The sequence below is a fragment of the Trachypithecus francoisi genome, unplaced genomic scaffold (genome assembly GCF_009764315.1).
Source record: "Trachypithecus francoisi isolate TF-2019V2 unplaced genomic scaffold, Tfra_2.0 Lachesis_group20, whole genome shotgun sequence".
Lineage (NCBI taxonomy): Eukaryota > Metazoa > Chordata > Mammalia > Primates > Cercopithecidae > Trachypithecus > Trachypithecus francoisi.
In genome coordinates, this window is record NW_022681466.1 from 8791448 (window position 1) to 8815712 (window position 24265).

At 56.5% G+C, this 24265-nt stretch overlaps 1 protein-coding gene across 4 annotated transcripts in view; it reads left to right on the top strand.

Moving 5' to 3' along the window:
- Positions 1–24265, top strand: part of SEPTIN9 (septin 9) — a 215970-nt gene that overhangs the window by 93384 nt on the left and 98321 nt on the right. For all 4 annotated transcript variants that reach the window (XM_033182325.1, XM_033182327.1, XM_033182326.1 and 1 more), the window contains one exon: positions 22529–23173. In XM_033182325.1, the coding sequence (XP_033038216.1) occupies positions 22529–23173 (645 nt within the window). The remainder of the gene's footprint in view (positions 1–22528; positions 23174–24265) is intronic.

Sequence of the window (24265 nt, forward strand, 5' to 3'; positions counted from 1 at the left end):
TGTGGCCTCTGCCTGCCTGTTGGGAGAGAAGTAGCTGTCCCCTGATATCCTGGTGCCAGGAGAGCAGAGCTAGGATCTCCTCCTCTTCTCCACCTCCCATTTCTTGCATGCCCAGGCATCAGGGGAGGTCACATTCAGGGATGAGGCTTAGCCACCAGGTTCAGGGCCTCACTATTGCCATCTCTTCCCTTTGCCAGCCAGCCAAATGCCCCTCCCTCACCGTGCTGGGGACGGGGCTGGCCTGTTCCTCTGAAGTCTCCTTGGTGTATAGCCTAGGCTGGAGCCCCAGGCAATTCCGCCACCCTCTCCTCCCCCTGCTTTTTTTTTTGATTCGTCCCAGAAACCCAGCCAAAAACCAAGTTCCTGTGCTCTCCCTTGACAAAGCCACTGAGGAAAAATGGTCAAACACTGGCTTTCTTTCCAAAGCCCTCTTGGCTTTTCCCAAATTTGGAGGCTCTGAGTTGCTCATGAGACCAAAGGGTCCGGAACTCTCCGAAACACAGTCACAGAAGTGGGAGGATTTGTCATCTCGCCAGCCAAACAGACCCACCAGTTGGCCCCTAGACACCCCCAGGCGCCTGGGGGCATTTCTGGGCTCAGGCTGTTTAATTTGGTCTGCAGAGCCCCAAGGCTCCGTTTAGACTGGGCCAGCAGACGTTCTAGAGACTTCAAGTTTGTTGTCGTTTTTAAAAGTCCTGCCAATGCCCAGAAACTTAGACAGAGGGACAAGAAGATGACCTCGATGTCAGCTGGGAGCATAAACAGCAAGACCCCCCACCCCCATGCCCGCCCCCACTGCTCCTGTAGCTAGGTCTCCAGGGATTGCCTGTGGCCGTGGGGGAGGCCGGGAATGCAGGGCTCAGACTCTACTTGGCTTCTTGTATTTTTTTGTTTTTCCTTGTCCATCTTCTTTCTCTGAAATTTCTGAATCTCCTCCTACAGGCTTTGGCATTCCGTCTCCCCTGGCATCTCTGGGCCAACTGGGGAAACCATCATTTGTCCAATATCTGGAAAATCAAGGAGCCTGGCCTTAAACACGTTGCAGTGCCCTCCTCCCCACATGGCATCGAATTTCCTGTGTCCTCAAAGCCAGGAGCCCGTGCCTTAGATGTGGGCGATGAAGCCTTGCAGACACTTGGAGTGGCTTTCCTGGGAGTCTCCTTGGCCTTCCCATCCACCTGCTTCCCCTTCCCTGCCCCAAACTCTGGCCACAGCCTCGGAGGGGTCTTCTGAGTGTAGGTTAGCCTCCAGGTGTAAAGTTGGGGGGCAGTTACCCCACATCCCCCTGTCTTCAAGGGGTGCTCCCAGGGGCTCAGGTCTTGGGTGATGGTGGAAGGGTGGGGTGGGGAGTAGGGCGTTATCTCGTGCCACCTAGGTATTATGTAGACTCTGAATGGGCAGTTCCCAGGAGCTGGCTTTTCCTTCTCACCCGTTCCACAGCACTGCCCCCTGAGGTGCTGAAGCTCTCTGGAACCCTTTGCAGCCTGTGGCAGGTCTTTTCTGATTCTGTGCCTGGTTTCGCAGCCTCCAACCCATAGCCAGTGGCTTGAAAGGCATTCCTGGCTGGCTCTACCTGCGGACCGTGTAGGCAGCAGTTCCCTGGGGCAGGGCCTGGGGGTCCTAGCACCTCCTTGTGGGACCCCTTGGGCATGAGGGAGGGAGCCACCTGGGCCACAGACAGACCCCCTTCCTGTCTCCAGGAGGTTGAGGATGGACCTGTCTCATCTTTCTTTTTGGTGGGAAGAGAGCAGTCCTGGGCATGGGGAGTGTGGCCTGGACAGAGCCACCTAGCCTCTCCCCTCCCCCAGGCAGGGCCCTGGAAGATGGAGATGGTCCTGCTCTCCTTCTGTGTCAGCAGCCAGCAGTCTGGTGGATTTCCATGCAGTCCAGGCAGGATCTCCTTCTGTCCCCACCCCCCACCCCATGTGCAGGAAGCTGGTTCCAAGCAGGGACCCTTGGCCCTGCTTTCCACGTGGGTGGGCAGTTTCCCTGCGAGGGGCAGGCCAGGCCCCTGCCCTATGTCCCCCAGAGACCGATGTTATCTACAGTAAGAGCATACAAGTCTTTCTGGCTCCAAACCAGGCCTGGAGGGGCAGCCTTCTCCTCTGTCCTCTGCCTCTTGCCCCCCATTAAAGGTCAGGGAATGGAGTGCTCTGTACGTTTGCTGGGGTTGGGTTTTTTCCTTTTTTTTTTTTTGAGATGGAGTCTCGCTATCTCCCAGCCTGGAGTGCAGTGGCGCTATCTCGGCTCACTGCAAGCTCCGCCTCCCGAGTTCACGCCATTCTCCTGCCTCAGCCTCCTGAGTAGCTGGGACTACAGGCGCCCGCCCCCACGCCCGGCTAGTTTTTTGTATTTTTAGTAGAGACAGGGTTTCACCGTGGTCTCCATCTCCTGACCTTGTGATCCGCCCGCCTTGGCCTCCCAAAGTGCTGGGATTACAGGCGTGAGCCACCGCGGCCGGCCTGTTTTTTTCCTTTGGTTTAAAATGAAGGGCTAGAATCCCTGGTGTGGACTGCACGATGAGGGGTGTTCCTTGGTGTCCACTTGCCGAGTGTTACTGCTGAATGCCCTGCCAGGCCAGGAGCGTCACTGGGGGTGGGAGAAGCAGTTGGCTTATTTGTTTAGCCGTCCATGGGTACCCCAAGGGCCAGCTCTGTTTCAGGCACTGGGGGTCTAGGCATGGGCTCAGGAGAAGGAGTAGAACAGGAGGGCTCCCTGGGGGAAGGCTTCCTAGCCAGAGACTGGGGTAGGAGTTTGCCAGGCAGATTTCTAGGCAGGTGATGCTGGCCAATTTCTCTTGCCATCTTTTTCTTTTTTTTTTTTTTGAGACAAGAGTTTCGCTCTTGTTGCCCAGGCTGCAGTGCAGTGGCACGATCTCAGCTCACTTCATCCTCCGTCTCCTGGGTTCAAGCAATTCTCCTGCCTCAGCCTCCTGAGTAGCTGGGACTCCAGGCACCCACCACCACACCCAGCTAATTTTTTGTATTTTTTAGTAGAGACAGGGTTTCATCCTGTTGGCCAGGCTGGTCTCGAACTCCTGACCTCAGGTGGTCTGCCCACCTTGGCTTCTGAAAGTGCTGGGATTACAGGTGTGAGCCACTGCGCCTGGCCTTCTCTTGCCATTTCTGCAGACTCATAGTTTGTGTGGAAGACTCTGTTTGTCTGCCTGGCACAGCTGCCCTCAGCACTCAGGTGGGAGATGGGGGAAAGGGCTATTGGTGCCAGCACAGGTCATGGCATGAGACAGGCTCCTCCAGCCAAGCGGGGTGCACTGCAGCATTGGAGGGGCCCTGCTGTGCACGAGATCCAGACTCTGCATCTGTGCTCCTCCTCAGGAGGCCTGGAGGGCTGGCAGGGACCTGGGCTGTGAAATAACCCAGGTGGTAGAGAGGCTCTGTTGGAAGGGCAGAGGGGGCTGCAGGTTTGAAGCAGCGAGCTTTAAACCCTGGGCCTCCACCAGAAAACCTCAGAAAGGGATGCTTTGCTTTTTTTCTAAACTACAAAAGAAACCCTTGGCCGCCTGAGCCCCTTGGGGGCGGGTGGGGGAGGAGATCCTTCATTCGCACCTTTGCAGGCCCAGTGCTGTGCAGAGGAAGGAGGCTGGAAGCAAAGGCGGGGTCCCTCCCTAGCGCCCCTGCCCTGTCTGGTTGCTGCTCCCAGCCCCCTACTCCTGGCCCGGAAACATGGAATCTTGGGACAGCTGGGGTAGGGGGCACAGAACGGAGATCCTGGTGAGGGAGGGACTCTTCCTCCAGCCCTGGCTGTGGCCAGAGCACGGCCAGGATGGGAGGACCTCACTCAAATATTTACATCTCTCCTAATATTTAAATGATGAACCAGGCTCCTGCACACAGCTGCCCTGGAGCCAGCTGTCGCCTGCCCTACCCTCCTTCTCTCCCTCCCTCCTTCTCTCCCTCCCTCCCTCCTTCCCTCCTTCTTGCATTCTTTGTCTCTGACCCAAGTCCAGGCCCTTCCAGCTGTTCCCTCGTTCCCCACAGGCACCTCCTCTGAGCTTCTCCTTGTTATTTTTCATAACCGTTTCCTTTAATTGAGCACCTGCTAGGTGCCAGGCCCTGGGCTGGTACTTTGTATATAAGGTCTCTTTTAATCCCCCGAGAGCCCAACAAGGTAGATTGGGCTGCCGAGGCTCCAGCACTGGAAGGCCGGCCCGGGTCCTCCCAGTCCACACTGCATCCTTCCATCACTCCCCACTGCGGAGACCTGTTCCCTGGCCCCTGGCTGAGCCCGATGGAAATCTCTGTCTACTAGTCCTTGGAGAGTGGGGATGGCTGGGGGTTCTGACCCTGGGGTTTGACGAGGGCTGCCTTTGCCCCACTTCAGCCTGGCTGCTCTTCCACTCAGTGTCCGTGTTTGCAAAACCAGAACAACAGTGTTACCTGGCAGGCTACCTGGGAGGCGTGGGAGAGGGTGCACGGAGGGGCTGAGTGAGGTGTCAGCATTGTGGGGATCTCCAAGGGTAGCTTTCCCAGGCCCAGGGTGGAGTTGAAGGAAGAGAGCGCGATGGTCCAGCGTGCCGGTTCACGTCTGGCCTTGCCCTTGCCCACACGGCAATGTGGGGGAGTCATCAGCCTCTCAGTGCCTCAGTTTCCCATCTGTGAAATGGGGACAAGAGCAAATCACTGTCTTCAGGTATGGTAAGCACTCATATACATTGACTATTGCAGGATGAACACAGTGAACCCTTCTTAGGCTTCTACTACATGCCAGGCAGGGTGCCAGGCCCTAGTGGAGAGGGGACAATGATGGGCAAGCTAGCTTCTGCCCTCGAGGGCTGTCGAGCCGGGAAGAAGGCGCCGGCTGCCCTGGCTGTGACCCAGAGCGGGGTGATTGGCAGAGAGGCTGGCTGGGGGCTGCTCCCTCTCCTGCCTGTGTTCCATGGCAGGGTGTTAAACTGGCTTTTATCATGGATTTCCAAGGCCCTGACTGTGGGACCGACCTCAGGCAGGTTTTAGGACCTTGTGACCTTGTTCCCGCTCATCATTCAGGCCTTTGTCCTCAGCAGTGCCCAGCACACAGCGACTTCTGCATGTCCTTCAGTGTGTGACTGACCCTGGAGCTGAGACTTGGCGGCTGAGGCTGGACATTGTCCTTGGATAACTCCCGGGGAGGTGGGGGCAGGGTGGGGCTGTGAGCCGGCAACTCCAAGTCTCCAGCAGCCTCCAAATGGAGGCTTTCCTCTTGTGGGATTCTCAGGGGGAGGGAGGAGGGGATGGGCGAGATGAGACTTATGGGTCTTCAGGAGGACAGAGGTTCACACCTGCAGCTCCCCAGAAACACTGCCCACGCTCACCCAGCCTTCCTGAACCAGAATCACCAAGAGTTGGGGACCAGCAGTCCATTTTTTAGCAAGATCCAGAAATGATTCTCCTGAACAGTCCGAGCCGAGAATGACATATCTGGAATCAGAACATTAGAACTACAGAGGAATCGAGAGAACGGGCCCAAAATGTGTAGGGACCTCAGCCACATAGCGCCACAGGGAGAAAAGCACCCAACATTGTCACTGTATGAACCTGTTTTAAACACACACACACACACACACCACACGCACACGCACACACACTCCCCAGTAAAGAGTGGAAAGACATTTGTCAGAACATTGATGGAGGTTACCTGGGTTGTGGGTTTATAGATTCTTCCCTTTGTTTTTCTGCATTTTGCAAATTTTCGGCCTTGTGCCTCAATTCCTTTTACAGTCAGAAAAAAAGCAATAGATGTTATTTTTAAAAGTTCATGGTGGCTCGTGCCCATAATCCCAACACTCTGGGAGGCTGAGGCAGGAGGATTCCTTAAGCCCAGGAGTTTGAGACCAGCCTGGGTAATATAGGGAGACCCCCGCTCCCCCGCCGCCTTTTTTTTTTTTTTTTTGACAGAGTTTCACTGTGTCCCAGGCTGAAGTGCAGTGGTGTGTTCTTGTTTCCCTACAACCTCCTCCTCCCAGGGTCAAGTGATTCTCATGCCTCAGCCTCCTGAGTAGCTGGATTACAGATACGTGTATTTGTAGGATTTGAGAATCCTACAAGAGGAAAGCCTCCATTTGGAGGCTGCCGGGGACTTGGAGTTGCCAGCTCACGGATTTTTTAGTAGAGACAGGGTTTCACCATGTTGCCAGGCTGGTCTCAAACTCCTGGCCTCAAGTGATCCACCCATCTCGGCCTCCCAAAGTGCCAGGATTATAGGCGTGAGCCACCACACCCAGCCACAGGAGACCCCTTCTTAAAACAAGAATAAAAATAAAAATAAATAAAAGTTCCCTGTCAAAAAGAAAAACACATCACCCAGCCTAATCTCCCCCAGGATTGGGAGATGAGGAAGCAGAGGCTGGAAAGTGTCACGTTTCCTGGTCACTGGCAGTCAGGGCACCCGAGGCCCGGGCTGGTTCTCTCCTGCTCCAGGCCTGGGGTGTCAGGTGGAGCCTCTGCTTTGCCCAAAGGTCTAGGTGCCTCTGCCAGCACTGCCTGCTTCTGTATTTTTGGCCACAAGGAATGTGGGCCAAAGGCAGGATGCTTGACCTCTGCCCAGGAGGGTGAAGCGGGCTGGTCCTCCTTGTTCCTGCTCCGAGGCCCCTGCGGCTGTGCCTTTGAAAATTGCTGGCCTGAGCTAGTGTGCGGAGCTGGGACAGACCTCATCGTGGCCCTCATGGGGTCATTCCATGTCCGAGCTGGAAGGGATCTTTCGGTCCAGCCCTTCCTGTTCCTCACCGGGAAACTGAGACCAAAGAGGTCATCTGCCTGGCCCGGGGTGGGGTGTAGATGGCGCTTGTGACTCCCACATGCCACGTGCAGACAGTCCCTCACCTGTGGGCTTCCTATACAAGCTGGGGACAACTTGGCCGAAACCTGCGATATAATCAAGAGAAGAATGACTCCTCCCGCAGCCCTGTGCCCCACAGGCTCCCTCCTGCCCCCACCCCTCCCGCAGCCCTGTGCCCCACAGGCTCCCTCCTGCCCCCACCCCTCCCGCAGCCCTGTGCCCCACAGGCTCCCTCCTGCCCCCACCCCTCCCGCAGCCCTGTGCCCCACAGGCTCCCTCCTGCCCCCACCCCTCCCGCAGCCCTGTGCCCCACAGGCTCCCTCCTGCCCCTACCCCTCCTGCAGAGGGGCCTCATGCTGGTGGGTGGGTCCCTGTTGCTGCAGTGGGCCTGGGCAGTTTCTGGGCAGTGGAGGCTTGGCTGTCTTCCTGTCCAATGTCTCCTGTAGCCCACGCTGTCCGGGAAGGGCTGGGAAACGCTCAGCCACTGGGGACTTCACAAGATGGGTATCCGGGAGGTGCTGATTGGCAGGCCTGGCTCCCGTGGCCCGCAGGCAGGTCAGAGGTCACAATGCTGAGCTGGGCTGAGTTGGCAGCTCAGGGCAGTGGGGGTGGGGGTACCTTGCTCAGCCGTGGGTCTCTCTGGCACCAGGGTTTGGAGCTTACTGTAACAACTCCTTCAGTTTTTCCTTCTCTCATAGGCCACCAGCAGAATTGAGGGGCCCTCTGTTGATGAGGTGTGGCCTGGGAGGGGGTAGTTGTCTGTCCAGCTGATCCTTGCGGACAGGTGACCACGGGCTCCCTGCCCCGGGGGTTTGGGGGAAAGATTGGGGAGGCCTCTCTGGCTTCCCTACTTGGAAGGAAAGTACGGGTAAAGGGAGACACTTTACGGGGACACATTTCAGCCAGGTAACCTCTGGCCATGCTGGGGGCACAGTGCCTGCCCTGCCCACCAAAGGGGTCAGTTCACTCCAGGATTTTAGCTTCAGCCTTCAGTGCAGGGCAGATGAGCATTCGGAGGCCCAGAGCACTCATATCACGAGAGAGAAGAATAAATTGCCACCACCTGGAAGCTGTGACTGCACGGGCACTGAAGAAGGTTAAAGAGAAGAGTGAGACACACGGGTGACCTGAAAGTCCTGGGGTTGGTGTGGTTAGCCCAGATAGCTGGGGAGCTTCGGGTACCAGGCTTAGGAGGGGAGGAAGACCCCTGTGACAGTTTGCTGGGGCCGCTGCAACAAAGCCGCACGAACTTTGGGGGCTTAAAACGGTTCTGGAGACCGAAAGTCCAAAATCAAGGTGTCGACCAGGCTGATCCTTTGGGGGCTCTGAGGGAGGCTCTGGCCCAGGCCTGTCTCCCAGCTTCTGGTGGCTCCTGGGCGCTTCTGGGCATGTAGATGCATCACGCCACTCCCTGCTCCATCTTCATGTGGCCTTTTCTCTGTGTCTCTGTGTCTTGTAAGGACGCTTGTCATTGCATTTCGAGCCCACCCTAAATCCAGGATACTCTCATCTTGAGATCGTTTATTGTGTCTGCAGAGACCCTATTCCAACTCCTGTCACATTCACAGGTCCGAGGGCTAGGGCTCTGGCATGTCTTCTGGGGGTCACTATTCAGTCCACTGCAGCAGCTGATCTTAGGGGAAGCAGAATGTTCTAGGCTTGGAGTGACTGGAGGGAGCGCTGAGTGGGGAGCAGGAGACCAGGTTCGAAGAGACTGCGGATCTCTTCTGTCTGATGAGGGCATGATAAGGTTCTTATCTCGGGTCCTCTGAATGGCGGCCGCCTCTGAGGAGACCCTTTCACCTGGACCTGCCCCTCCAGAAACCTCCGCTTAGGTCCAGGTCCCAAGGTGGATGGTAAGAGGCGGCTCTCTCTGCCACTCTTGATGGGTGAGTGTGTGAACAGGGCTGGGAGCAGGACACTTGTCATTTCTGTGGACAGATTCCAGAGGCTTCTGAATTTGCTGCTGGGGAAGGTGCCTGATCTAGCCTGACCCCCCCACGCCCCAACTCCCCCTTCCCACCCCCTTCACCAACCCTAATCCCAGAGCTTCACGTCTCCAAAGGCAGGTGCTGTTCCCTGGACTTCTCAGCAGCTACCCCCTACCCCAGACCCCTCTCTTGTTGGCCCCTCTGGTCTCAGTGCCCACTCCTCTCTGGGCTACTGGCCCCTCCTCCGTCACGAGGCTTCTGGGTTGAAGTGGGGGGCCCCCTGGCTGTGTCTGGCTCTTGGGGTATACCAGGGGTCCCCCCAGGGGCCCGCCCTGCCCGCTAGGTTTCCAGGGAGCTTTTCAAGTTCTTAGTTGGGCTTGATTGAGTTTCCCAGGTGCGTTGTCTCAGAGCAGGAGGGGCCCCGGCCAAGTCCAAGAGTCCCCTCAGTCACACCCTGGGCTGTTTGGAGCAGCCGGCAGCCCGTCTTCTGGTGGCCCTGCCTCTCTCTGGTTACCCCTTCTGGAATCTTCTGCGTCCAGTTGCGGCCTCTCCTACACAGCAGACCCACCACCCCCTCTTATCTGTGATTCTTTGTCAACCTCCTCATGTCTTTGAGGATGGAGACCAGGTCTCCCTCACCCTGGAGTTCAGCAGAACCTAAACCAGGCAGATCCGTGTAGGTTCACGTGGGGGCTCTGTGACCACTGTGGCTCTGCCCTCACCTCCAGCCCAGCTTGGTGTGCTTTGGGTCATGTCATTCAGTGCTGGTCCCCCAAACCTCTCCCCTGGCTCTGCAGGCCTGGGAAGCAGCTGGCTCCTGGGTGCAGCTATGAACAGAGCCTGAACTCTGCTCCCTGGGGTCACCGTCCCCTGTAATTAGGCTGCAGCTCATAGGGGCTCGGGCAGAGGCCATCTGCTGCCCGCCTTGGGGCCACAACACAGAGAGCCCCGTGATTAATGGAGGCTCCCCCTGGGCCAAGTGGTCCCTGGTGTTAGGCTTTTTCTTTTTTCTTTTTCTTTTTTTTTTTTGTTTGCATTTTTTAAGTGCTTGTAACATTTCCCCTCATCGACAATGAGATGAGGAAGGAGGGAGGGGTGGCTTCTCTGCCCAGGCAGATCAGGAATGGTCACCACCTGTGTGTGCAGTGACAGGTCTGGGAACACACAAAGGAGAGCTTGTCCGGGAGGCTAGACCCTCACACCGATGCTACCTGTGCCTGGCAGCTCAGTCCCGGGCTTCAGAGCAGACACTGACCAATGGGCTCCTCAGGGTCTCCAGGTCCGGGTCCTGGTCCCCGGCAGAGCTTCCCATCCATGGGAAGGGGCACAGGACAGCCTTGCTGGCTCCTTGCGGGGCGCTGGGATGTACTTCTAAGAGCGGCATGCGTGGAGCCCGGGGTCTGGGCAAAGGAGTGTTTGGGGAAGCGTCTGCTGTTGTTGGAGGGTGGGGGGTAGAGGGGAAGGAGGGGCAAGCGGTGGGCTGAGGAGGTGGCTGGCCACCCTTTGGTGGGGACGAGGGGCTATGAACAGACCTGGAGCCAGCGGCACGTTTCTCTGTCTCCAGAATGGAGGACGGAGAGCTGCCAGAGAGGCCCTGGCGGGGTGTCTGGGGCCACCTAAAGGACGTGGGTGGATTAAAGCTGAGGAAAGCCTCATTTTGGGGGACTCCGTACTTAACCTTTGAGGCCCTCAGAGCTGCAGCCTGTGGTTTTTCGAAGTCAATCACTTCCCAGGGCCTCCCTCGTGCCTTCAGCGACTGCCATTTATCCGGGAGTCTTTGACCCAAGGAGACCTGAAAGGTCATCTGGTCCCTCTCCTACCCCCAGGCAGGCCACACCTAGACCCTCCCACACAGATCCGTCCTCACACTTCTGCTGCCTTCCACAAGGGAGGGAGGGTGGGCGGCCCTCTCACCCAGGCCCTGGTGGCCCCACCCCAGCCAGGAAATTCTTCCTCTTTATCTGCCTCACATCTCTTCCCCTGCGGCTTCCGCCCATTTCCCCTCAATCTGCTCCTAGTGGAGCAGCCAGCAGCTGGTTTAAAACCCGGGGGTGGGGGGTGGGGGGAGCGCTAGACCAGTGCATCACGTCTGAGTGTGTGCCAGATGCGCTCCCATTCCCATAACTGATTTAGTAAAGAAAAAAGGAAGTCCAGCAACTTAGCGCGACTTTAAAGTCTGCCTGGAATGACCCTGTGGCTGCCGGAACCAGGGGCACACGGTAGATGGGGGAGCGGGCACAGAGAGGCCTTCGTCCCAGATCAGTCGCTGTGGCCCTCTTGGAGGCTAGGCTGTCTTTTAGGAACAGGACCCAAGGCCCTGGGAGTGGTGGCCTCCTCTGGAGCCTTTCCTGTGGTCCTGGTTCTGCTCTGCATAAAGAGAGATGGCTTGAAGCAGAAGCTGCTACGTGGCTGTCCCAGGTGCCTGGCACAGCTACGAGGTGGCTCCCTGACTCTGGGTATGGTTACTCCAAGACCCTTCTCTGGTGGCTTACAATTCTGGCCCCAAGTAGGGTGGCCATATAACTTACTGTACCTTGGGGGACACTTGCGAGTGAAAGGGACTCTTGAATGATTACGGTGGGACTACAGATGTGAGCTGGGATTTTCCCGGGAAGGCTGGATGTATGGGCCCCTTGAGCCAGAGGAGACACAGCAGAAAGCTCTGTGGCCGATGGGACCCAGCAGGAGAAGGGCCCGCCAAGGCTGGGGCAACGCGCTTGCCCGCTGTGAAGGGCCTGTGTGAGCTGATGGCTGGCGAGAGGGCGGTGGGGCGAGGCTGCCTCCTGCCGGGCTAGACCAGCTCCAGGGTACCCGTATCCCCTTTCCAGAGCCAGTGAATCCGTGGCTAGAAGGGGCTTCAGAATTGACAGGACACTCAGGGAGTCGAACGGAATGGCGCGAGTGGCCACAGCAGGCTCAAGGCCTCCTCTGCTTTCTTTTCTGTGTTCTGTTCCTGGGGTCTATATCCTGGGGTTGCTGTAACAGAGTGCCACAACCTGGGAGCTTGCAAACATAGCTTCCGGCGGCTCCTGGAGATTCCCAGCGTTCCTTGGCCTGCAGATGCATCACCACCATCTCTGATCTCTGGCCCCCGTCGCCACGTGACTTTCTCCCCCTGCCTGTGTGTCTTTCTCCTTTTCTGTCTTTTATAAAGATGCTCACCATTGGATTTAGGGCCCACTAAATTCAGAATGATCTCACCTTGAGATCCTTACCTTAGTTACCTTAATTACATCTGCAAAGATCCGTTTTCCAAATAAGATCATGTTCGCAGGTTCCAGGAGTTAGGACTTAAGACGTATCATTTTGGGGGACACTGTTGAAACCACTACATTTAGTAAACTCAGAGTTGGTGCCAGTGTCCCCTGCGGACACCGTAGCAGATTCTGGAAGCTACTTGTAAAGGAATCCGTAGGACTTCTTTTCCCTTCTGGCTGTGTGGCTGGGCTCGGGAAAGCTGCTGGTTCAAGCTGGGGCTGGTTCAGCTGGTGCTGGCTTGCCAGGTTGTTAGAGAGCTTTATTCAGGGAGAAATTAACATCACAAAGTTGGGGGATAAGAGAAGGTTTGGAATCCCAAGGGCTGACTGTTGAGTCGGCTGCCCACCCCTTTGTGTTCCATCTTAGGGGGACCCAGAGCTGCCAGGGCTCCATTTCTGGAAGGAATACTGTGGGCGCTGTGCCCCATAGGCAGGGTGGAGGGTCCCCTTGCAGCCAGCAAGCTGCTCTTCCTGTAGCGTGCAGAGGGAAGGAGGAGGCTTGTTTATTTCTCTTGGCCTCAGCCGAAAATCCAACCACAGGCTCTGGCACAGGGCAGACCTGCTCATTCTCACATCATTGCCGAGTGAGCCAGGCCTCCTGGGTGGGGTGATGATGAGCAGGAAGGACCCCCGGAGTGCCTGGAACTTCTCGGGCCCAGGGTTGCCAGAGGCAGAGAGAAAGAAGCCTCCTCCTAACCCTTGAGCAAAGATAGTCATCAGAATCCATCAGATGGGGTAGGGTGACCTCAGGGTCACCCTGAGTGGCCTCCTGTGGCTCTTCCCTGGGTGCCGACCTCCCTGGTGCATTTGAAGTGCAGGGATACTGTTGACGCTTCCTGCACCTCCATCCAGGGGTTGGTGGAAATGGTTCTTTTCCTCCTCGTCCAGAGGCACCGGTCAGACCCATGGTAAGACTGCAATCTTACAGGGTGTTGAAATGTAGGCCTGCATCCAATTGGAGAGTCAGGGAGCAGGGGCTGTGTGGATGATGCCCCCAAGTCCCAGACCTCAGTCGACGGGCCACGTGTGCAGATAAGCCTAGGCAGTCAGTAACCCTTGGCCACCAAGCTGGCCTCCTGCAGACTGGGCCGGCACTGGAGGTGGGTCTTAGCTGCTAGCGCCATGGCCCAGCCAGGCCTGGCCTTGGGAAGGCAGAGGGGAAGGGGACTGGGAAAGGGATTGAGCTGGGGGTGGCGGCACCCCGGTTCTTCTCTCCCAGACCCTCGGCAGGTTTGAACTATCTGGGTGCGGCTCTCTAAGGAGGGAGTGCCTCCGCCTTGATGTGGACTCTACCTTCTGTTCACGTTGTCCTTGTCCCTAAACAAACGTGGCCGGGGGGCCGACCTCCCTTGACACTGCTGTTTCCTGGCTTCCCTTTGCAGGCTCCGCTCAGCTTCACTGCACCTATTTTTAAGCCCTTCCTTTTGGACTGTTTTGCTTCCTGAGAACACGCCCCTCCCCATCACCCCAACTGTGTCCTCCTCCCTGTCCGGAGCCTGCTCCACCTGCCCCAGGAGCCACCTCCCTCCTCCACCAAGCAGCCCAGGCCAGGGGTGGGGCTAATTTGTGTCCCTCCAGAAGCAGGTCCTGAGACAGGGATTTCAGTGGGAGGGGACACCAGGGGATGCCCGAGTGTGGGAATGGGCCAGGCAGGGAATCCAGCCAATAAAGGGTGCCTCATCAGCTCATTGTGACTACAGGTGGCTGCCCAGCCCCCATACCACACAGCAGGGGGAGACTATAGACCCTTCCCCCAGCCTTGGCCCACCTGGGATTGGGGAAGGGAGCTGGGTTTTGTTTTTGTTTTTGTTTTTTGAGACGGAGTCTCGCTCTGTCGCCCAGGCTGGAGTGCAGTGGCTGGATCTCAGCTCACTGCAAGCTCCGCCTCCCGGGTTTACGCCATTCTCCTGCCTCAGCCTCCTGAGCAGCTGGGACTACAGGCGCCAGCCACCTTGCCCGGCTAGCTTTTTATATTTTTTAGTAGAGACGGGGTTTCACCATATTAGCCAGGACGGTCTCCATCTCCTGACCTCGTGATCCGCCCGTCTCAGCCTCCCAAAGTGCTGGGATTACAGGCTTGAGCCACCGCGCCTGGCCCCGGAGCCGGGGTTTTTATACTTCAGTTCTTGGCCAAGGACTGCACTCTTCACTCCTTCCAGCCTTCTGAGGGCGTAGGCACTAGGAAGGGCTCTGGGCGGAGACACAGAAATAGGCCGTGTGAAGTCAGTGGGTGTGATTGGTGGCAGGCCAGGACAGCCTCGGCCACCAGCAAGGTGACAACACATGTCAGCATGCACAGCCTCCACACCCAGGAGATGGTAATTACACCAGCAACAGCCATTCTTGCCGCGTGCTGTGCCTACACCCGGGACATCTTATTTTATTTATTTATTTATTTATTTATTTATTTTTTGAGACAGTTTCGCTCTTGTTGCCCCGGATAGAGGGCAATGGCGCGATCTCGGGTCACCACAGCCTCCGCCTCCGGGGTTCAAGCAATTCTCCTGCCTCAGCCTCCCGAGTAGCTGGGATTACAGGCATGCACCACCGTGTCTGGCTATTTCTGTGTTTTTAGTAGAGATGGGGTTTCTCCACGTTGGTCAGGCTGGTCTCGAGCTCCTGACCTCAGGTGATCCGCCCACCTTGGCCTCCCGAAGTATTAGGATTACAGGCAAGAGTCACCGCGCCCGGCCTCAGGGGCACCTTATTACCCTGTCACCTCCTACAGGAGGTGACACTGAGGACCCTGAGGCTCAGGGTAGACTGTGGTTGTGTCACTCTCCTGTTTGGGTCTCCTGCTCTGAGCCCTGAAATAAAGAGCACAGTCCCTGTGCAGGTCCATACATCCTGTCTCCAGCCCTGGAGTGGTCCTTAAGCTCCTTGAAGGCACACCAGGCCTTTGGCCCTCATCCCCCAAGTCCTGGATAAATAGGAGGCAAAGGAGCCTTCGCAACTGGACCCTGCTCTGCCAGCGCCAAGGCCCTGCCTGACTACCCACCCCACCCTGCACACATCAGGGACCTGTGCCAAGGTCCAGCATCACAGGACAGTGAAGACAAGGAGCATGCCCACGGCGTACATGCTTCTGGACTCGCTCTGTAGATCTTAAGCATTATGGGGCGTTACCTGCCAGGTGAGGTTTTCCTGTGACTTTTTCCTGCAGGCTCAGGGTAGCATACAGGGAGGTGCCTCCCTACTCCCTGGCACTATCTGTCTGGGTTCCCCCAGCCCTGACCCTGGTTCCCAGGTAGCCAGTGTTTCTTCAGGGACGGAACCTGCTGCTGCTTAGAGGAGACCCAGTTTGACCAGGGCTAGCGTTCCTGGAACCTGAGCTCAGAATTCTACCCTGCCCTGGGCAGAGGCCACGTTGCTCCCTCCTACGAGAGCTGAGCTGCATATGAGTTTGTTCTGACCTTGGGCTCTAGCATTTCTTTGCATGACATTTGTCCCAGGCTGGAGCAGGGCCCTGCGGCTCACTTGGTATCCCCTCCCCAGACTGAGGCCTGATATGTATGTGCACCAGGAAGTGCTTCATCTGGTTTCGGGAGCTGGGAGCGGTTTGCCGGGCAGCCTGCGGTCAGAGCACGGGCCTTAACAATGGTCCCTTGTGCGGCACATTCCTCTCTAAACAGGCCCAGATCCAGGCTGCTCCTGCTTCGACCCCCGCATGGGCCTGGAGGGGAAAGTTTGCATCTGGAGGGTGGCCCACTGTGGCCTCTTTTTGTGTTGCAGCTGAGACCATAGGTGCTTGAGGATAGGAGAAGCCCTGTGCCCTTCATGGGCTGTGAGATGTTTTTCCAGAGGTGGGGATGGGGATGGGTCAGCGTGCAGTTATCCACACCCTCCAGCGGTTGGCACCAAAGTCTGTGTGTGTGTGTGTGTGTTTAATTTTGTTTTTCCAAGATGGAGTCTTGCCATGTTGTCCGGGCTGGTCTTGAACTCCTGGCTCAAGCGATCCTCCTGCCTCAGGTTCCCAAAGTGCTGGGATTACAGGTGTGAGCCACCGTGCCCAGCTAGTACCAAGCTGTGTTTTTTAAGAACAATATTGATGGTTTTATTCCCTGAAAATGCTAAGTGATCCTCATGTAGTATAAGCATCTCAGAAGGCAGGAAATTGTAATGAACAACACCTACCACCATTCATTCCGTCCAGAGATCGTTATTTTCTGCGCGGGTGCGAGTGTGCGTGTGCGTGCAAACTGCACATGTGTGTATGAAGTGGAATTAGGATCTTCGTATACATCTTGTATCCTGCTATTTTTACTTAATATTCTCAGCATTTCTCATCTTCAAAAATGTGATTTTGATGACGGTGCAGGCCTTTGACATATGGGTTTAGAAAATCTGTGGAAACCCGGGTTGTTTCCAGAGTTTGTGAGTTTAATGCTGATGCAAGTGTCCTCGTACATAAATCTTTCTGTACTTCTGATTATTTCCTTGGGATAAATTCCCAGAAGCGGGCCCAAGCACAGGAACGGTCTTCAGGCTTTTGGAGCAAGTTGAGATCGGTGGGGAGTGGAGAAGGGACCAAGGGAGGCTTTTGGGAGCCTGCGAGGTTGGAGTCTGCCTTTAGGGGACTTGAATTCACAGATGAAGGAGACGGCTGGCAAAGGTGGGAACCTCCTGCCCTATGGTGGGGGTGATACTGTTTTACTTTCCAGTGGCAGCATGGGGACCCTCCCAACATGACCTGGCCCCGCATCTTTCTGACACTGTGCACGGTCCACAGTTGTGATGCTCAGCAGGGAGCCTCTTCTGTGTCCTTCGGTTGCATTAACTCCTTGCAGACAGAGAAGGAAGCCGTCCGGTGCGCCTGCCTGCTGCGTGGGTCCTTTGAATGTGCCCAGTCGGGCCTGCGGATCTGTGCAGTCACATAGGGGTCTAAAATCTGCAAAATGACAAGTTCACGAACACTCTTGCTTCTGTGGGTTAATGGGGATACCCCTTGACGGCCTCTCCCTCCATAGGGAAGATGGAGACAAGTAAAGTGACAAGGACCTGCCCCGGGGCGGGATAGCCGGTTTCCCTGTGAGGGTAGTGGCAAGGGGCTTCCCAGGAGGTCTGCACGTTGGGAAGAGAAGAGCGACTGTGTGTGCGTGCAGGACCCAGGGCATAGTTTTAGGACTCTGATGGGGGAGGAGATTCTGGGGGACCCTGTTCTGCCAGCCTGGTGACAGGCATCTCCTGGTGTTTCCCGACTGGGTACAAGTCACAGCGTCCTCCGCGGGGAGGCATTTGCCCATGAGGCATCCCTGGCAGGGACGGTGTTGTGTCATTGCCAGATATCCCAGCAATGAAACAAGAAGCTAGAGTGATGTGATTCCTCCGATGACTTCTCCAACCATCTGGGGTTTTTGTGCAACTCCAAGAAGGGGGAAGGAGGCAGGTCTCCTCTGGGCTCCTGATACAGCAGCTCTGGAGTGGCCACGTGTCCATTGGCCCACAGTGGGCCATTTGTCGAGTGTGTTTGTGGTGGGATTGGGGCGGGGCTGGAGAGTGGGTGACCACACCAGCGAGACGGACCCTGGGCCACTGTGCAGCCCAGGGGTTTCATCTTCCCGAGGGTCTCGTTGTGAGTGTCCTGGCGCTGCTGGAACAAATTGCTGGAAACCAAGTGGCCCAACAACAAAGATTGATTCGTTCGTGGTTCTGGAGGCCAGAAGTTTGATATCAAGGTATTGGCAGGACCACACTCCCTCTGACAGCTCGAGGGGAGGACCCCTCTTTGCCTCCTCCAGCTTCTGTTGGCCCAGGCACTCCTTGGCTCCGACAGCATCTCTGCAGTCTCTGCTCTGTCATCACGTAGCCCTCCCCACCGTGTCTCTTTGTGTCCCGAGTCCCCCTCTGCCTTTCTCCTATAAGGACACCGAGCACTGGTTTTAGAGCACATCCAGAATCCAGGATAGTCTCATTCCGGGATCCCTAGTCACATCTGCAAAGACCTTTTTTCCAAATAAGGTCACTTTCGTGGGTTCTTGGGGTTAGGTCTTGGACATGTCTTTTTTGGGGGTCACTAGTCAACCCTTTGCAGAACCTCAGACGAAAGTGAGTCTTCGCAGGCTGAAATGGGGATGAAGGTCTAGTGTGTCCCTCTTCCTTGAGAGCTTCCTCAGGGCTTGTGCCCATCCTGTGATCCAGCCTTTTTTTTTTTTTTGAGATGAAGTCTTGCTTTGTCGCCCAGGCTGGAGTACTGTGGCACGATCTGGACTCACTGCAACCTCCGCCTCCCAAGTTTAAGTGATTCTCCTGCCTCAGCCTTCCAAGGAGCTGGGATTACAGGCGCCTACCCCCATGGCTGGCTAATTTTTTGTATTTTTAGTAGAGACAGGGTTTTACCATGTTGGCCAGGCTGGTCTCGAACTCCTGACCTCAGGTGATCCGCCTGTCTTGGCCTCCCAAACTGCTGGGATTACAGGCCAGCGTGATCTACCACACCCGGCCTTTAGTAGGTTTTGGTGGGCTTTTTTTTTTTTTTTTTTTGAGACAAGATCTCACTCTGTCATCCAGGCTGGAGTGCAGTGGTGTGCTCATGGCTCACTGCAGCCTTGACCTCCTGGCCTCAAGTGATCCTCTCACCTCAGAGGCCTCTCGAGTAGCTGGGATTACAGGCATATGCCACCACCCCTGGCTAATTTTTGTATTGTTTAGTGGAGTCGGGGTTTTGCCATGTTGCCCAGGTTGGTCTTGAACTCCTGGCCTCAAGCATTCCACCCACCTTGGCCTCCCAAAGTGTTGGGGTTACTGGCGTGAACCACCACGTCTTGGCCTAGTAGGTTTTCTAGAAGCACCTGAGGCCTCGTGAAGGCATGGTGTCATGGAGTAGAGGACATTCAACTCTGTTCCCAGGGAGCCCAAACACACCCCCTGCAGCCAATCTCAACGGTCATGACATGGCCAGGATGATGTGGGGAGGGGGTGGTGCGAACTGTGTGGGAGGCCAGCCCCGCTGGGAAGGGGGCTGGAGTGGGCTTGGCTTTGAGGAGGATTCACAAGAAGAGGAGGAGGAGGCGGTGGCATGCTCGTTTGGGGGCATGGCCTGAGCCAGGGTGGGCACCTCTTCATTTAGGTGTCACCTTCTTGACATTCCAGCCGGGACATGGTTTCCTTGGGGAAGATGGACACCTCCAGAAAGGGACGTCTCCTGTTCTCACTGTTCTCCTAGCACACAGTTGTATTCTCTCGCAGTTCTGGAGGCTGTGAGATCTCCTGGCTGTTATCTAGAACAAACCTACCTTTCAGCAGCGCCACCCTGATGGTGGGGTAGTCCCTGCGGAGGGAACAGCCCCTGCTCTCTCAGAGCTTACTTAAAGCTAGTGGGCATGGGGGTGGTGCTAGACGGAACACCCAGATGGATCATAGAGCCGGACAGTAAGCACAGAGGCCAGCCAGTGGGGACGGAGGGACCCATCCATGAAAAGACACACCAAGCATTGAAAGAGATGAGAGGATGGCTGGGGACCAGCACACATGGGCATTTTGCGCAGATGGCCAAGGTGGTGAGGCGCCAGCCACGCAGACAACTGGAGGAAGGAGGAGTGCCCTGGGGGAGGGGCCAGCTCTGGTTCTAGAATGATCTGCTTGTGCGTGTCGGTCTGGCTGGAATAAATCACTGCATCCTCACTGTAGACTCAATTGTAAGCTCACACCAGGGAGGGTTCTGCTTTGGTGCAGGGTCCTGAATCATGAGCCGGCCATTGGGGGGTGTCTCCAAGGGGACTCTCCAAGGAGAGGGTTCAACGGATCTCCCAGGGAAGGTCGTTTGTTTTCTTGGATTGGACCTGGGACAAGGCCTTCTCTTGTCTAGTTTCTGTTCTCCAACTTGGCCACACGGAAGGATGCTGAGGACACCTGGAAGCCGGCCTCTGCTTTACAACGCCCGTAAGACAGCAGCACACCATGTGGGGACAGTTTGGACAGTGTTCAGGAGGCAGGGGGCAGATCGGAGGACCGTGGGAGGCCCTGGGAACCACACGAGGACCCAGGCATTGAGCTTTGCACTTTCTGGCATCAGCCCAATGTACAGTCTGGCTCTGTGTCTACCCCATGCCTCACTTTCCCCATCTGTATGGGGGGTAATAATATTCTTTACAGCCCAGGTTTAAGCGGGTGGAGATGTAATGAGCTAGGTAAGCCCATCTTACGACATTCAGTTCTGGACATTGAACTCTGGGCTTTCTGGCTGGTAGAAGTGGACATTCAACCTTTCCTTGGAGCCCTGGGGCTTTTGCAGAGTCCGAACAGAGCCAGCAGTTTGCATGCATTGGCAGAGGGGCAGAGTGGCACCATGGTGGGAGCCCATACCTGGCACATCCCTGATTCTGGGGCTCAGGATCCTGCTGCCCTGCAGCCACGCAATCAGTCAGAGGTCATGACTGGACCCACAAGCGAATACAGCCTGTGGATTTGATTTTGTTTGGCCCTGTGGTGGTTTATTTTATTTTTAGTTTTAGTTTTTGGAGACAGAGTCTCGCTCTCTCGCTCAGGTTGAGTGCAGTGAGATGATCTCAGCTTTGCAACCTCTGCCTTCTGGGTTCAAGCGATTCTTCTGCCTCAGCCTCCCGAGCAGCTGGGACTATAGGTAAGCGTCGCCGTACCCAGTTAATTTTTTATTTTTAGTAAAGTGGGGTTTCACCATGTCAGCCAGGCTGCTTGGTGTTTTAAAAAGGGCTTGTTTTGCTTTATGCAAGCGTTTAAGGACGAGGAGATAGCATATAAAGATCCAGATTTCTACTCTCTTGAGAAGTGGATAGCTCTGGCCACGCCAGGCCCATATCCTCTAGGGCAGTGATGGAGCTGAGACAGGGCCTGTGACAACTGAGAGGTCCCCGGAGTCCATGCGGCTCCTTGCCCAGCTTCTGGTGGAGGCTGAGCTTAGTGACCCAGGATTTTGTCTGTGTCCACCAAGAAGGAGAGGTGCCCATGGCTTAGAGAGGGCGCCCACAGGATTGCCTTGCCCAGGAAGCTGGCAGCTGATGCAGCCAGGATTAGGGGGCTGGGCTTCCTCTTCCCCTCCCCAGTGCCTGAGTGCATTTGGAGGAAGAGGGACAGGTGAGGGGAAGGCACTAAAATGGTCCTGGAGAGCTATTGTTGTGGGCTGGGGACCAACTGTTATCCCTTTTCCTATGGGCAGGGGAGGCAGTGGTGGGATCCCATGAGACCTGGACTCTGGCCTGGTGAGGCAGGGAGCGCCTGGGGAAGACACTGTGGGTCTCCAGGGGGGCTTTGCTGGGGGAGCTGTGTTGGGAGCCTGGTCTAGGGAAGGAGCTGGTGAATGTGCCTGCCATGTGGGCCCCTCCCTGCTCTGGCCCTGATAACCAGGAGCAGCTGGCTGTCATTTGGAGTGTGGTTGTGGGGACTGGAGGTGGCAACTTCCCAGGTACCATCCCCACTGCCTCTGAGGGAGCAGACCCTGGTGCCTCCAAGAGGCAGGATGGCTGCAGGGTGGGAGCTGGGTGGTGGGAATCACTGCATGGGTTTGTAGTATTGGATGGGAAGATGCAGGAGAGGCTGATGACTGAGAAAGTTGGTTCCTGTGGACTAAGCTGGGGGAGCCGGACAACCAAGCGGTTAGAACCTTGGGCTCTGGTACCAGCCTGATGTACAGTCTGGCTCTGGTCTACCCCATGCCTCACTTTCCCCATCTGTGCTGGGGGTATTGGTATTCTTTACGTCCCAGGGTTGAGCGGCTGTAGATGTGATGAGCGCGGTAAGCCCAGCACCTCGCCGGCACTGAAAGCTCCAGTGTCTGCTCTTGGTGTCATTGATAGAGTTTTCTTCTCACTGTGGTTCTGATGGGTTACAGTTGTGGTCACTTATTGCTGGAGGTGTGTCCCCCACTGTGGCTGGTGGTAGAAGTGTTTGCTGGTGGTGTCGGGTGTGTGCCTTGGCTGGAGGTGAGGAAGGATAAAAACAGCCTCGACAAGAAGGAAATCAAGGCCGGGCGCGGTGGCTCACGCCTGTAATCCCAGCACTTTGGGAGGCTGAGGTGGGTGGATCACTTGAGGTCAGGAGGCTGAGACCAGACTGACCAACATGGTGAAACCCCGTCTCTACTAAAAATACCCAGGCATGGTGGCCAGTGCCTATAATCCCAGCTACTGGGGAGGCTGAGGTAGGAGAATGGCTTGAACCCAGGAGGTGCCACTGCACTCCAGCCAGGGCAACAGATCAAGACTCCATCTCAAAAAAAAAAAAAAAGAAAGAAAAGAAATAAAAGTCTTCTCTGGAACTAGAACGTTCCTGTGTAGACGCAGCTGGAGGGGGAGGCTGTGTGGTTTGCGCCGTGGCCATGGCAAGACACGATGGGCAGCGTCTCCCTGCTCCAGCCTGCATCTCTGCCCCAGAACTCATGACAGGTCTCCTAGGATGGGGCCGTCCCTTTCGCTTGCTGTGGGTGTCTTAGGATGAGGCTGTCCCTTGCGCTTGCTGAGACATGAAGGACAGGAAGAGCCCCGGGGCCCTCAGCGCAGCATTGCCTGCCTTCCTCTTCTGCTCCTTAGCAGGAAACATGACGGAGTGTTCCGAGCCGTCCACTCACCAATTGTACTCCCTCTCTTTATTTTTTAGCCTTGAAAAGATCTTTTGAGGTCGAGGAGGTCGAGACACCCAACTCCACCCCACCCCGGAGGGTCCAGACTCCCCTACTCCGAGCCACTGTGGCCAGCTCCACCCAGAAATTCCAGGACCTGGGCGTGAAGAACTCAGAGCCCTCGGCCCGCCATGTGGACTCCCTAAGCCAGCGCTCCCCCAAGGCATCCCTGCGGAGGGTGGAGCTCTCGGGCCCCAAGGCGGCTGAGCCGGTGTCCCGGCGCACTGAGCTGTCCATTGACATCTCCTCCAAGCAGGTGGAGAACGCCGGGGCCATTGGGCCGTCCCGATTTGGGCTCAAGAGGGCTGAGGTGTTGGGCCACAAGACACCAGAGCCGGCTCCTCGGAGGACGGAGATCACCCTTGTCAAACCCCAGGAGTCAGCCCACCGGAGGATGGAGCCCCCCGCCTCCAAGATCCCCGAGGTGCCCACTGCCCCTGCCACCGACGCAGCCCCCAAGAGGGTGGAGATCCAGATGCCCAAGCCTGCTGAGGCGCTCGTCGCCCCCAGCCCAGCCCAGACCCTGGAGAATTCAGAGCCCGCCCCCGTGTCTCAGCTGCAGAGCAGGCTGGAGCCCAAGCCCCAGCCCCCTGTGGCTGAGGCTGCACCCCGGAGCCAGGAGGGTGAGTCGCAGAGCACTGGGTCTTGGATGCAGTGGTGATGGGGACCTGGTTGCTGGCTTTGCCACAGGATCTTGGAGGAAGAAGCTGGATATGGGTGGGGGATGCTACCCTGGAGACCCAGAAAGAATGGAATGCATGGGGGTGGGAGTCTGCAAGCTCAGGAGAGGTGGCTGTGGCTCTCTGCCTGATGGGAACATGCCAAGATGCTCCAAGTGGGACTTGAGTGAGAGTTTGGAAAGATTCTCTGGGTTTCAAGGAGCCTCCTTTATTGGTCACCATGGGCCTTGGTAGGACCTCTGTCTGCTGTGTGTCCCTGGAGGGCCTGGGAGACTTGGAGAATGAGGAGCCATGCAGGAACCAGGGCAGGCTCATGCAGGGGTGTGGGACAGGGTGGGGTTGAGAGCTCTGGAAGGACTGTCACATTCTGGTAGCTCCTGCTTGAGGGATTGCAGGCTGCCTGGATGTGCCCAGCAGAGTCTGAGGGCTTGGGGAAGGGAGGAGGGACGTGTGCCTCCTGAGGCTTGCATCGGAGCTCATGGCCTGCTCCTCCTCCCCCAGGAGGGATGGTTGTGGCAGAGGGAGGGAAACATGAGGAGCACCTTAGTCTGCAGGACAAAACTCTCAGGGCACTGGGAAGGGATTCCTGGACCAGGGGACTCTGTGATAGCTGCACACAGTTTTATTTGGGGGTGCCCTTCTGGTGAGAGGAGAGAGGCCATGGGGCTCCAGCAGTGTCCTGGGAGGGCTCAAGCCCAGAGCCGTGCTGACGTGGAGCTTACAGGCGGGGGGTTGGTGCCAGTCCTGTGGGACGCAGGGCCTGTTCGGAACTGCCAGGCTGTGGGACATAGTTGGGTCTCCTCTCAGAAGCGTGCCCCCTGGCCCCAGCAGGGATCGTGGCTCCATGGGGCTATGTTAAGGTGCCAGCTGGGTTAGAAGCCCCTCTAGAGCCGGGTCCGATTCTGGGCACAGGATCCGAACTCAGTGTACTATGTTCAGTAAGCCTTCTTAGGGTTGGATGAACAGTACAGTCTGGGTTTTTGATTTACCTTTTTCTTATTTCTAATTGTGGTGAAATACACAACATACAATGTG